Source organism: Colletotrichum jinshuiense, chromosome 4 (assembly GCF_051148585.1).
Source record: "Colletotrichum jinshuiense chromosome 4, complete sequence".
Taxonomy (NCBI): Eukaryota; Fungi; Ascomycota; class Sordariomycetes; order Glomerellales; family Glomerellaceae; genus Colletotrichum; species Colletotrichum jinshuiense.
Window position 1 is genome coordinate 4,340,069 of NC_139311.1, and position 13,504 is coordinate 4,353,572.

General features: G+C 56.0%; 1 protein-coding gene across 1 annotated transcript; it reads right to left on the bottom strand.

Moving 5' to 3' along the window:
- Positions 1–994: 994 nt before the first annotated feature.
- Positions 995–2,649, bottom strand: EsH8_IV_001086 (aspartyl aminopeptidase; the record flags this gene model as incomplete). The annotated part of the gene is made up of 2 exons (XM_083265976.1): positions 995–2,406; positions 2,466–2,649. 2 exons carry the CDS (start codon positions 2,647–2,649, stop codon positions 995–997), a joined length of 1,596 nt encoding a protein of 531 aa, XP_083124871.1.
- Positions 2,650–13,504: the final 10,855 nt, after the last annotated feature.

Genomic DNA, 13,504 nt, shown 5'->3' on the forward strand with positions numbered 1-13,504 from the left:
AGACGCGGCCGATTGAGTAATAGAGGGGTGTGTCAGCGGTTGAGATGAAATAAGATCAGCAATGGTAAAAATATTCTAGACGAGGTTGAAGGAAAGAGCGCAAGCTAGGTATTGGAGGACTGAAGAGAAGGGTGGAGCCCGTCCCGAAGTGAAGTTGAAGGAAGGCGCGGTGTAGATGCCTATGCTGCAATCTCACCCGGGCTATCAATCGGATACTTAAGAGATCCGTACTCAGAATATCTCACCGGGGTGAAATGATCAGCCGAGTCTGGATATGAGCACCGGGAAGTTTGATGGGGAAGTGACGGCCTTCCTATCAGCGGGGTGTAGGAAAGTGTGAGAGTGGGTAGTATGTTATAGGGTAGAGAAGATGGCAGATAAAAGGGCGAGAACACCCGGCGACGATCAATGAAAGCGTAGTGGAAGTTCTTCCGAGTGGGCGACGTGGAAGTTCGGATCGAGGGTCAAGTCTAGACGGAAGAGCGGAGGCGCGATGAAAAGAAAAGAAAAGCCATCAAGCTCATGTTCAGATGAAAGTCAAAGTCAACGGCAATGAATGAGATCGAGGGTAGAGCTGATTAAAGAGCTGCTTCCCAGATAGTGGGCTACTTTCCCTTCCCGTCAATTTCTCCAGCTGGCCGCCGCCCTTGAAGATGATGGAGACTACTCGGGCAATCAATCAATCAAGGCCGCTAGCTTCTTGTATGGCTTGAGACTGTTCTCAGGGCATGACAAGTTCAGCTCAAGTACATCACCAAAGTTTCAGACGGCGTTCCTCCCCCATCTAGATTATATGTGGGAGGCATACACCATATTTAATGGTCATGTACGGACCTCAATTAATGCGTTTGCACATATCACCACTCTGTTTCCTCGAGATAATGTTCAATCTTCATATTCTCATCACCGTACAGAACAAGGACCTTTACAACTACAACGCCGCTGCAAATACACCTTACACCTCCCACGCGCCCCATACTTCTCTTCTCAAACTCTAATCAACAAGAATCTTCTCCTCAAGCTCACCAAACCGCTCATAGAAGCTCTCAAATAGCTTGATAGCATGCCCGACATCCGCACTGCCGCCCGTCTCACGGATGGAGTGCATGCTGAGCTGGGGGTTACCCAGATCCAGCGTCCTGACACCAAGCTTGGCGCTGAGCATGGGGCCGATGGTGCTGCCGCAGGGCGAGTCGTTGCGGACAACGAAAAGCTGCAGGGGAACACCGGCGAGGCGGGCGCACTCCTGCAGAAGCACGATACCGGGGGAGTTGGTGGCATAACGCTGGTTGGCGTTGACCTTGATGACGGTGCCGCCGTTCATGGCCGGCTGGTGGCTCGCCTCGTACTTGCCGGCGTAGTTGGGGTGCACCGAGTGCGCCATGTCGGCGGAGACGAGGAACGAGCGTGAGAGAGTCTGCTCGTATGCCGTCGACTCGTAGTCGCCGTCATGGGAGACGGCCACGTAGGATCCGTCCGAAGCCGTATCCCGGCTGCCCGGGAGAGACGCGAGACGGCGCAGAACGGCGGGGAGGAGGTTCGAGTTGGCGCCGTGGGCGGAGGTGGAGCCAATCTCCTCGTGGTCGAAGCAGGTCACGAGGCGGATAGTCGTGTCGTTATCAAGGACGTCGGGCTCGCGGACCGAGGAGATGAGACCCTCAATGGAGCAGTACGTCATGTTAAGGTTGTCCAGGCGAGCCGAAAAGATGAACTCGTCGTTGAGGCCGCCGAGGCACGACTTTTGCACGTCGTACAAGACGAGCTCAAAGTCAACGACGGCTTCGGGCTCGACCTCGGCGTGGGATGCAATGACGTCGAGAATGTGAGGGTGATGGCGCTCCGTCATGGCCTTGAGCGGCTTGAAGTCCTCTTCCGACTCCTCTCCCTCGGGCTTGGCACCCTTGTTCAACTCCGCCGTGGCCAGACCGGCAATGGGAAACAGCTCGTTCTCCTTGTTCGGGTCAAAGCTGGAGCTTCGGTCGAGGTGGATAGCCAGGGTCGGGATGCGCAGCAGCGGCTTGTCGACCTTGATCAGCTTCTGGACGAAGTTGCCAGCGGCGTCCTTGACGAGCACGCGACCGGCGATGCTGAGGTCGCGGTCGAACCAGCTGTGCCAGATTCCGCCACCGTAGGTCTCGACGCCGACCTGCAGGAAGCCGACGTTGTTCTTCTTAGAGACGGGCTTGATACGCAGGCAAGGGGAGTCGGTGTGGGCGCCAATCATGGCGACCGGGTTGCCGGGCTTCCACTTCTTGCCGATGGCGAAGGCGACGATGGACGAGCCATTGCGTGTCAGGTAGTATTTTCCGCCGGGGTGCAGGGCCGAGTTCCAGGAGTCGCGCTCCTTGATCTTTGTGAAGCCGGCCTTCTCGAGGAGGATGGAAGCGGTCGCGCAAGCGTGGTAGGCTGGATGAGAAGGCGGGGTCAGCTGTGAAACAGTTCGCGTACATGGCACGGGGACTCACGGGTAGGAGAGGCGTTGACAAAGTCGACAAAGTCGAGGGCAGCTTGGGGGGGAGCCATTATGTGGGCTGAAGTCGAGAATCGAGTTCGAGGTTGGAGGGGTCGAAGGAGGGTGACAGAGGCAATGGCGGGGTTCCTGTTTGGTCTGGTGATGCTTCGGCACAAGAAGGTTGTGGCCGATGGCATTTAGGTTTGCAAGACGCGATGAAGAAACTTGGGTTCGTAGAGACGAATTGTCCTTCTAGGCCACGTCTTATGTCCTTGTTTTTCCCAACAGCTTAGTGGGAGAAGCAGAATGGTCACGAGGGAAGCTCGTCCAGTATCGTTATCGCATGTCGTCAAAGGCAACCCGACGTTGATCCGGCGCCGAGGGCTGGGATTGTCTCCTCGACCTGCCGAAAAGGAAAGAGGTGGAGTGTGCGCCGGCTCTGGCGTTGTGGGATCGGGTACCAAAGAACTACCCGTCGCAGAGCGGTACGTACCTGCATGATTCGGGATGCTCTTCTCCTCCTACTCCTCCTCTTCCTCTTCCAACTGTGCGTGATGAGCTAAGCTGAGGCGAGGAAAGGCAAATGCATATACTAACAGGCAGGGCCATTCATGTAGGGCAGCGGCAGTCAAGCAAGGTCAGCAGCGATCACCACTAGATGATTGACCACACCACAGGAAAACCCTCCATTCTGTATGTCAGAAGAGCAGATTGAATGGGACTCTAGCGCGCTTCCCCCTCCCGCGCACAAATTGACCGCGGCTTCTCTCTCTCTCTCTCACTCTCTCTATGCAAACCTCGACCACTCTGGTCCTCGGCTCCCTTCTCTGCTACTCCCGTGGGGCTCTCCATCGAGCCATGCTTCCCCTGGCAGACGACGCAGAGAGCAGAGACAAGGCACCTGTACGAAGTGGCGGCAAAGTCGACAATACCCTTGTCGGCCTGGTGTTGCAGCACGACAGATACGGAATGAACCCCCCTCCCCGGTCTGCAGATCCCAGGGGGTTCCTTGACGCATCCACTTGCAGGCGCAGCCAAACCGACTGCCCAGCGCCTTGCAGGACGGACGGCGGGCAGCGGCATCCATCAAACAACAGACGTTGCTCTACTTTCGCTTCTCGCTCCCCAACCTACCAAGGCGTCGCGAAGGAGAGCAGCAAACAAACAAGCCGTCCTGGGCAACATGATGGGGGAGAATACCATGATAATCACAGCCACCAAGCAAAATGTCTGATGCTCAGAGCACATGGTGAAACTGTCGACTGCCCCCTCGTCCATTTCCCACGCAGCAGACTTGGACCACTTTGAGCTCCGTACCGGTCGGAGAGCCAAGCTCATTGGCGTGACCCCAAGGCATTCCCCCCCTTGGGACGCCCTGCAGGTGCTTGTCTGTGCACCCCCCCACCTCACCTTCGCAGTCTCTCGCTTCACAGCGACACGCTGAGCTCTTGTGGATTCCAAGGGTCGCTCAATCTCATCTCGCCAGCAGACAAAGATGCCCCTACCTTTGCCGGGTGCTGTTGTTCGCCCCCAAGACCTCCACAGGCAGGCCAGCTGGAGACATCTTCATTGGTTCTCAACACGGATTGGAAAGTGTTCAAACTTATCGATTCCATGGAGAGAGACCATGACTGGGAGAGAGAGAGAGAGAGAGAGAGAGAGGACGGGAAGGCAAAAAAACAAAAGAAAACAAAGCCAACTCGGACCACGAGACCACCAGTTGGACTTTGTCCGTTGTTGATCAGCGGTACCTCACCACGTCTTCCTTCCAGCACGTCCGTCGACTACCGCATGCTGCCCGCCCATCCTTGTCGACGACAAAACTAGTGAGCAGGGGCGCTCCATGGCTGACGCGACCCCATTTGGCAAGCTGCCCTTCTTCTTCTGCGCTGAGCATATGGCAGGCTCCTTCGCAACGAAACAGGTGAACAGCTGGCACTCAGACTCTTGGTTTCCCGCGGCGTCGAGTGGCGGGACCCAACGAAGAGCTAGAAGGGTCGGGCGTGTCCCGCACGAGCCCGAAGGAGAGAGTTCGACTTCTGTACATGCATTTGCAGGGCCAGATGGAGGCTGGATACGAATTGCATGTCGGCGCTCATGTTCCTGTCCCGAATGTGGGGAGTAGCCGCGCCCGAGTCCCGTCGCTCATTCTTCATGCCTTCCAGAAGGCAAAGGGTCTGAAAAGAGACAATCACTCCGCATAACCCAGGGTTCATATCAATTGTTGATCCATGAGACAGTTTGTATTGCCCAAATACCAGATCTTTGGAGTGGCAACCCTCTGACCCCCTCCCTGCCCCCTCCTCTCCAATCATCGTGGTCCCTTCAGCCTGTCACACACAAAGTATATGGCCGTTTGCAGTTTGCAGTCAAAAGTCAACTGTTGGGCTGGGCCCGGCCTGAACGGGCCACAGAACGGCTGGCAACGACCAGTAATCAAGCCACTGTCCTTTTTTTCTCTTCTTATGCTGGGCAGAACAAAAAGGACAAGAAACTGACAAAATGAGACGAAAGCGCCACCCAAGGTACTGCCAGCCGAAATTTGAGCCAATCATTGCCATCCTCTGAGCCACCCCGACCAGGGCCCGGCCTTGTTCGTGGATGGACACCGTCCCAGGCGACACGCACACGCTTCCGTCACCCTCCAGCGAGATCCTCAGGGGCATGATACTCAGTCTTGCTGGACCCTGCAAAAAGCGGTTGTGTTTGGGGGTTTTGTTATTATTTTGCATTGTCATGTTTGAGTTTCTTTTTGCGATGCAAGGTAGATGGCGATGTCGCTCTCGTCAAGCATCCAAGGGTGCCTGGTGGCATACATGACATGGGCAAGCGCTCTCTCATGAGATCGAGATTCGTATTGTATACAGCAGATGCCCAGCATCAATCGGATGGGGATAGTGGCCTTGGGACTCGAGCATGGCTCTCTGACCCACCACTATGGGGATCTGCCCCTCCCCCCCTGCTGTTCTAGGTCGTCGATTTAGGTGCGATGATCAGACGTCGTTGACTGTATCGAAAGAGCTGCTCTCGCTGTACGGCGCTGCCTCTTTGTTCACGCCTTCAACTCTTTTGCAAGCAAAGGCACGCGATTTGGAACCGAATTGTCGGCATATGCGGTCCGTTGCACACGCTTGGCTGAGCGAGGCGACGCCAACTGGCCGTCTCCGTCTCAATTTCGAGGCCCAGGCCAGGTATCATCGAAAAAACAGGCACATGTCTTTTCATGACGCCATTCCTTGCAAATCGACGATTGCCCTGTATGACAAAGCCCAAACTCACGCCATGATGTCTCCCAATGAGGCCAGAGGGCTTTATCCTGTATCCCGCAGAGGCAGATCGGTTGCCCCCTCGGTTCACCTGTCGTTCGTTTTTATTTCTCTCCCAGATGCTTGGGGGGAATGCTTCCATCTCTGATATCAACCGGGTTTCCTGTGCGTAGCTAGCTCCCGCCCGCCCGCACTGGCAGCTTGAAACTTTGCAGGGACCCGCAGATCGTCGAGGGAAAGTGGGCTATTGGCATACGATCAGCGTATTTCTTCTGTATTCATATGGCCTCCAAGGTCCCGGGGCTGGGGGTTTGCCGTTTCGATATATCTCAGAGTGAGAAGAATCGCGGGCGTGGACAAGAGGCGCCTGGGTGCGTTAGCTGCATAGCCCTCACCCGTGCCGTTCAAGCGGGACGGAAGCGCAAACTCTAAACCCCTACAAGGGCTGTTTTCGTACATGGCCAGGTGCATCTTAACCCAGAGGGCCTTGCAACTACCGGTAGGTAGAGTGCACATATGCGGACGTGAAGGGAGAGCACAAAGTCTATCCCACGACCCATGCGCACAACGGTACCGTCTGCATCTCCAAATCTCCAAGACAGGAGGGAAAAGGGGGACTTGGGGACTCGCTTCACGCAAGGGACTCCCGAGCGGGAGGACAACGGCTGGCAGAAGGGTGGGTTGCTCTGCGCCGTGCTGCGTTGGCCTTTTGCTCGACTTGTTTCGCCTCCGTCCCCCCAAGTGGTTGTCTGCCAAATGGAGAGACAATCGTCTCACAGTCTCACTCATGCTCCGTCGCGATGCAGGTACCAGTTCATCTGCTAGCACTGGGGGCGAACAAGGACAACAAGACGAACCCCGCGCGACGGCTGGTTATAGCTTTCAGCAGAAGCTGTCCCTGCCTGTGCCTCTTACAGACGGTGCAATGTGAGCTGATATGGCTGTGTCCCCGTCGCCTTGCAGTCCTATGGCTTTCTGCCCGCCCCCCTCACCCCCCAAAATGTTGGTCGGCAGCACCTTGCCTCTTCGGATCCCGTGTCCCTGTCAGCCACTCGGGTGTGGAAGCGGGGTCCGGTGCAAAAGTTGGCTCGTACTAGGGCGGCAGATCCGCGCAGATGTTCTCTTTCTGGGCTTGCTTGTGTTTTTCTTTTTCCTGGCGACCTCCGAGTACCCAATTTCTTCCCAATCATTTTTTAAAAAAAAAAAAGGATACCGGTATGGGCGCCCCCGCATAGCTCTGGCTCAGCGATGAGCAGTTTGTGCAACAAGACACAATCCATGGTGTTGACAGTCCTGCCCGACCCAAGCCGGCCGGCCGAGATGGAATAGACCCTAGTGGTGATCACTCGAGACACGGGCCAATCGCACCCAGCACCGATCGACGTATGCACGACCACCAACGGAGTAAAGCAACGGCCAGCCAGGCATCCCAAATCTTGCCTAGTAGATCAATCAAGTTCCGCATCATTTGTCTGTGTGCTTGGTTTGTGCGCGGCATTGGTAGCTACACGATTAACTTCGTTCGACCGCACCATACTCACTGCCTCATTGCAGCTGCTTGTCCCTCCCGGACCAAGGACTTTCGGTTGATGGTGTTGCTGACCCCCTTGCCGGGCTGAGAAGATGCAATGCTAATAAACGGGTGACGTACCAATTCGTGAGGCGATGGACTTGACCTAGACTGGGCTGTCTGCCACATGCACGCATGGAGTTTGCGCCTCTTCCATCTAGCGGCCCCCTTGGAGTGTCGCTAGCCCACGCCATCAGCTGGTATGTAAGCGGCCACCTGACGAAGACGTTGAACGACTGGCCGTACCAAGAACCATGAGCCATCTGCCGTGACTTCCCGCCTGCAGGCGTGTGGTGGTGATGGCCGAGAAGGACAGGCAATGACCCTTTGAAGTCGATGATGGATGCATGACCGAAGCAGGAACGACTCAAACCAAAGGCTGGTCGAGATTGACAGCAGCCCGTCCAAGACAAGAAGTCGGTGCAAAAGCAAATGTAATTTGGACTAATGGCGGAGGGCTGTTCAGGCCCCCCCCCCCAGTCCGCTCTTCTGGGCCATCCACATTTGAAACGGGTGTGCTATTTTGGCGGGCCAAGGTACGCGGCGCGCAGTGGGGGGCAGCCAGGGCAATCTGATGAAGCCTGCGTGTGTGTGCGTATGCCTGCCTGATGTCTGCTTGCCCTGTTCTATCTGTCTTTCCTCTCTCTCTCTCTCTCTCCTAGTCTCTGCCGGCCAGCTTCTTATTGTCGTTCGGTGCAGAGCGTTTCGGGCGTGCAGCGCCGCCATCTAGTGCAAGGTGCGGCAAGTCTGCGACACACATGGGCATTCTGCAAAAGTGTGGGAAGGGAGTCGAGGACACAGAAGGAGCCCGGCGCAGCGGGAGATTATGCTTTCGCGACAGGCCGGACGAGGATTGACAGAAGAGCCGCCCCAAGGCTGCCCGCCTGCCATCACATCACACACTGCAGCCCTGGTGCTGACTCGCCCTTGTCGGCTGGCAGGACGGACGATTCGACTTGCCCAGCTGGCAATCCATCGGCGTCTCTGGTAATTAATGCGCGGTGGTGAGTAGACGGGCGGTTGGTAAACCCCCAATACGCCAGATGTCAGACGCCAGAATAAGGCAAGGGACAGGCGACAATGCGTCCTCGAGGACAGGTAGGGGCCACAGATGCAGGTTGGGTAGGTAGGGTGTTGAGTTGAACCCGTTTTCTTAGTCAGAGACGGCAAGGCCGGATTCGGATGATGGTGGTTGAGGACTAAACAACGTGCATCTCGACGCGGCTGGAACGAGACGAGTCTGAGACGTAACCTTATTGCGGATGGTCCAGCCAGTCATGGCTGCCGCTTAACGGTCTGGCAGGATCGGACTCTGAATAGAAATGAGGTGAAGATTCAATACACGGCCAAGCAATTAGACTGTAGAAAGTAGATTTCCAAACCCCTTGGCTCGACAAGCAAACGTTGCTGTTGCCTCTTGGGAAGCACTGGACGTCATGGGGTGGATGATGTACCCGCGGTGCAGGCGGGCAGGCAAATAGTGCAAGAAGCAAGTGGAGAGAGAGAGAATGTGTGTGTGCGCGAGTGAGTGAGAGTAAGTGAGTGAGTGCGATTGACAGAGAGAGAGAGAGAAAGAGAGAGAGACGGAGAGACTGTGTGTGTGTGTGTTGTGTTGTGTGTGTAACATGTCCTCTGCTGCTGCCACCACGCACGCAGCAGAGTGATGTAATAAAGAGCAAGCCCTTAGAATGAGGCAGCAGCTGAGCGGACCCTCTTGCCCACCCATTCACCCCAGCACAGTCACCAGCAAGTACCGACTGGGCCAACGGCCTAACATGATTGGGTCTGGCCACAGGGGCGTGACCGGGTTGGAAAGGGAGGGTGTGGCCAACTGAAAGGAACTACCTGGGATTTTTTTATTTTATTTTAGCTGGAGATCGTCTGCAGCGAACTCACTGCCACTTGGTACCTTGACGGGCGAGATGCGGTGCAGGCCAATCTGGCGGCTGTGATGGGTTGCAGGAAAAGAACCGGAAGCGACTAGCTAAGCTGCTTGGAATACGGGTTCGTTCTGCCTGGCAGCTCAACCGCAAACCAGCCAGCGCAGAAAGGAATCCTCCGCAGTGCCCCCAGGATCTCCTCAGAGAAAGAACGGGATCCCGGGGCGGCAAGGTAAGAAACTGGCAATGGCGAGGTCGCATCTTCCGGCAGCCAGCCACATCGTGAGGGGGGGGTGGGAAACAAACACAAGTCAGAGGGGAAGGGGACCAGAGAAGGGTGACGGTGAAAATATCGTTCTGTTTGATGCTCGACCGCCAGTGCCTAGTTTATTGCAAGACTCGGAACAGGGCCTGGCAAGCAAAGTGTCCCCTGCCTCACCGAGAAACCAACCCCCTATACTTCCCCCAGTGCCTTCGTGTTCAGCATACTGCCTCAGCAACTCCCGTCTAACATAGCGCCTAATACGTGAGCGAAAAGGACGTGTATTGACGTGGCAAGGCCCATGGCCGGCTCCTCTTTTTCTCTTTTTCAATTTTTCAATTTTTCAATTTTTATTTTATTTTTATTTTTTGCTATTCCGGATGAATCCTCGAAAGTCACCGTAGGTGTGTTGGAAGGGCCACGGCGAGGGACCTTGACTGCATTGAGAGCGTCTGGGATAGTTTTTGCAGCATGTGTTGCGCAATGACACGGCCCGAGATCAGATGATTGCCAGCGTTTCCCTCCGGCCCCTCCAAACGTCAAACGCCGGGGGCCCTGATCTTTTCTGCTTGCCTTGCTACCTTTTAGGAGCACATGAATTGGGAGCGGCAGGCAGATGTGCACGTTTTACACAGTTGGACCGGTGTCCCTGGGCATATGGGAGGAAGAGAGAGACACTTACAGTGAGAAGGAAATAAAGAGAGAGGGGGGGAAAGAAAAGGAAAAAAAAGGGGACCACACAGGGAACAGCAGCAGCAGTACGGGATGGACCAGACAGTACCGCCACCTGCAGGACTTGTACAGCATGTTACTCGGCCGTGAGCAATGTGTAACTCGAGTATCTGCGAGGCAGAGTGTCTGCCTGTACCTTAAGATTAGCTACTCGGTGAAGAAGAAGGCGGACGAGGCGGTCGAGTTTAGGCATACGCATACAAACACAATCGTGGTAGATTGGATCGAAACAAGACAGGCCCCCGTCGACAGCCCATGGTGCCTTACCGTGACCCCCAACTCCCATCGCAACCAAGAAATGTCGATGACCATCCGTCGTAGTGACGCCGGAATACCGGCTCTGGCCTCTTGCCTGGGGGCGAGAACACGTCCTGAAGAAGAGCGAATCTCAACGGCAGCGGCACACAGCAATGGCTTCCTTTGTCTGTAGCACCCGTAGAAAATCAAATACGGATACGGAGCATGGGGACAACCAGAAGAAGTTGCTGTTGAAGCTGGGTGCGTCGCAAAGCGTGTCAACTAGATCCACTTCCGCACCTCGCCAGTCATGGAGTTGGTCCGCCCAGAGGTGGACGACAAGGTGCCCCCGTGCACCCGTGCCCTTGTTATTTTCTTCTCCCCGTACGTACCTTCATCCCGTTTCGCTGCAACACCCATATTGAGATGGAGCGATGTGGATGAGCCTAATACCGACGTCCGTCCCTTGATCTCTTTGGCTGGCCACACCCGTTGACTTATTCAACCCCCCCCCATCTCCCTCCGTTCCCCTACCTACCATGGCAATCCGGATGAACAAGAATGACTCCTTGGAAAACCACCCATTGCCAGCGAATACACCGCCAGGTCAGGTATCCATACCGCCGCAGTCACTTGGCACAAGCTCAGGTCCTCCTCCCACCTTTTGTGAAAAGCAGGCCGTCACGGCCTGATCATTCTCGGCCTAGCGTCCATGTGTACAATGGCACTAGACAGGGATGACCCTGGCGCACTTTGTGCAGTGTGCAGGGAAGAAAACAGCAGCAGCTTGAGCCATGAGCCGTGAGCCTCGAGCTTTTGTTTTTTTCTTTCTTTCTTTCTTCGAGGTCCAGGTGAGGCCCTCACAGGGGCCCCGTCCCGTCTTCTCTCTCTATCCCACGTCCGCAAGTACGCTCTTCCTGGACTTCCTGGACGCTATGAGGCGCTACGCGCCGCGGCCCAGTTTTGTACTCGGCTCCTTCCCTGCTGTAGACGCCATGTGAGGTTCCCATGTATTTCTCTCCATTGCAAAGGCTCGGATGATCCACGTCCACTGCCGCGGTAACAATTGGATTTCTTCTTCCCACCTCGGCTTTGTCTTTGGCAGAAGAGGAAGCAGAAGAAGAAATGGAAAAGAAAAGAAGCCAGGGTGATGGGTCGCAAGAAGGAAAACAACTGCTGAAACGCGAATCGAGGGGGGATGCGTGGGCGGGAAGGACTCGACTTGAAGACCGCGTTGCTGGGTCGTGGAGACCTGCGGAGAAGGAGAGTGGACGAATGGGAACGAATCCCATGCCAGTGACAGGAGGGTGGTTCAACTGAAAATGGAAGCATAAGAAAGGAAGAGAAGTGAACGTCTGCCCGCCCGACTCGGCAAACGAGGAAGGGGGTGGTGGTAAGAAGGCAAAGACACACACACACACACGCACACACAAAAGAGTCGTCCCAAAGATCCCAAAAGTCGACGGTAGTCTGAACTAGAGGGGAGCTGGGCAGTGGGCCAATGTCTTGCCATGGCTGGACTTTCAAGACATTGCCAATCTGTATGTATCAAAGGGGCGCTGGATTGGCGCGGGAAGCAAAGAATGTGCTTTGCGACCATCGGAAGCAGACACAGAGAGCAGGTATGGAACGCAGCAGCAGAGTACGTGTGCAAGCCAACTTGGTTGTTGGACGAGGGGATAGAGAAGGCATTTCTCATTCCTTTGGCGGATTGCTCGGGGCATTTCCCTGGTATCTGGTAAAGGTGCCGTGGCGTAGCCGTACCGGTGCTTGCCGGCATTTCCTTGCCTTGCTCACCGGGTGATGTAAATCGCTGTGCACCAAGACTCGTGACCGGGGTTTCTGCGAGTCGGCCATGGGGCTGGCTGCTCCTCCACGATCATCCGGCGAGGACTCATGCTGATGGCCGCACGCCAATGTGTGTTCATCCGAGGCATACGTATAAGTCGCCGGTCCATTTGTACACTTTTGAGATTGCTGGCTGCAACTACACCGACAGCGCCGCGGCCCCCAAAGCTGGAAACATGTCGGAATGGCTTCAGAGGCAATCAAGGCATTTCAGACATACGGGGGGCCCCGTGGTGAGGTTGGCTTTGACCCTGGCCCCGGCGTCGACCCCATCACCCCCTACCCCCTCGATCTGTCTCTCCCGTCGGTTGGCATGGCCTTGAGTGGAAGAGGTGAGGTGAGGTGAGAGGCACCGCGACCAGACTCGCACCACGCAGCGCCATCCCACTTCGTTCCTCGACCTCTTGACGTCTTGTTTCTTGAGCCACTCACGCCAGTATGCCGTAAGTAGCGTTGAGGCTGGTGCCAGTTGCTGACGCGCAGTTCCCTTCGGTGGAAACGCACATGGCCCTCGAGCCGTGTCGTACTCTGCTAGCAGCCGTCACTCGCTCTTCTCGTCCAAGTCGATTGCTTTGTACACCGCCGCCACGATAGGTCGGTACATGGCAACCGCCAGAGGCGTCGCGGGACAGGGTCCTGAGCAGGGTGCAGCGACTTGTGCGAGGTGAGGGACGGACAGCCGACAGGGCGCCTGGTGGTTTGAGCGAGGAGTGGTCCCTGGATGTAAGGTACTTCATTCCCATTGACGACGACGACGACTACGACGACTGCCAGTGCCAGTGCCAGTCAGTAAGTACACACATAGTAGGAGTGAAAGGTCAAGGTGGGCAGGGCAGGCAGGCAGGGTAGGCAGGGCAGGGCAGGAGAAAGTCGAATGCTCACCCCCCTCCCCCCCGGTCACTCACTAATACCACATCATCCCCCCTCCCCCTCCCCTCCTGGTCCCTCCAAGAACCCAAGGAATAAAAAACCAACCGCCGCCCAAAGACCCCCATTTTCGCCAGGTGCCCACTTCAGCCCGCTCGCTGGCTGCCTTTCCCTTCCCTTCCCTTCCTCCCCTTCCCTTCCCCCTACCCTGCCCTTCTTTCCCTTCCTTCTCTTCCCAGTGCTTATGTTTTATTCGCAAGTACGGAGGTACCTCTCAGTCCCCGGGTCCCAAGCCGACCCCTCTTTCGGCCCAGGTCGTGGTGGTGTAGGCAGGCAAGTATTGCTGTGCAGTGCTTCGGGAGAGGGTACCTCGCAGAGGCGGAGGCAGAG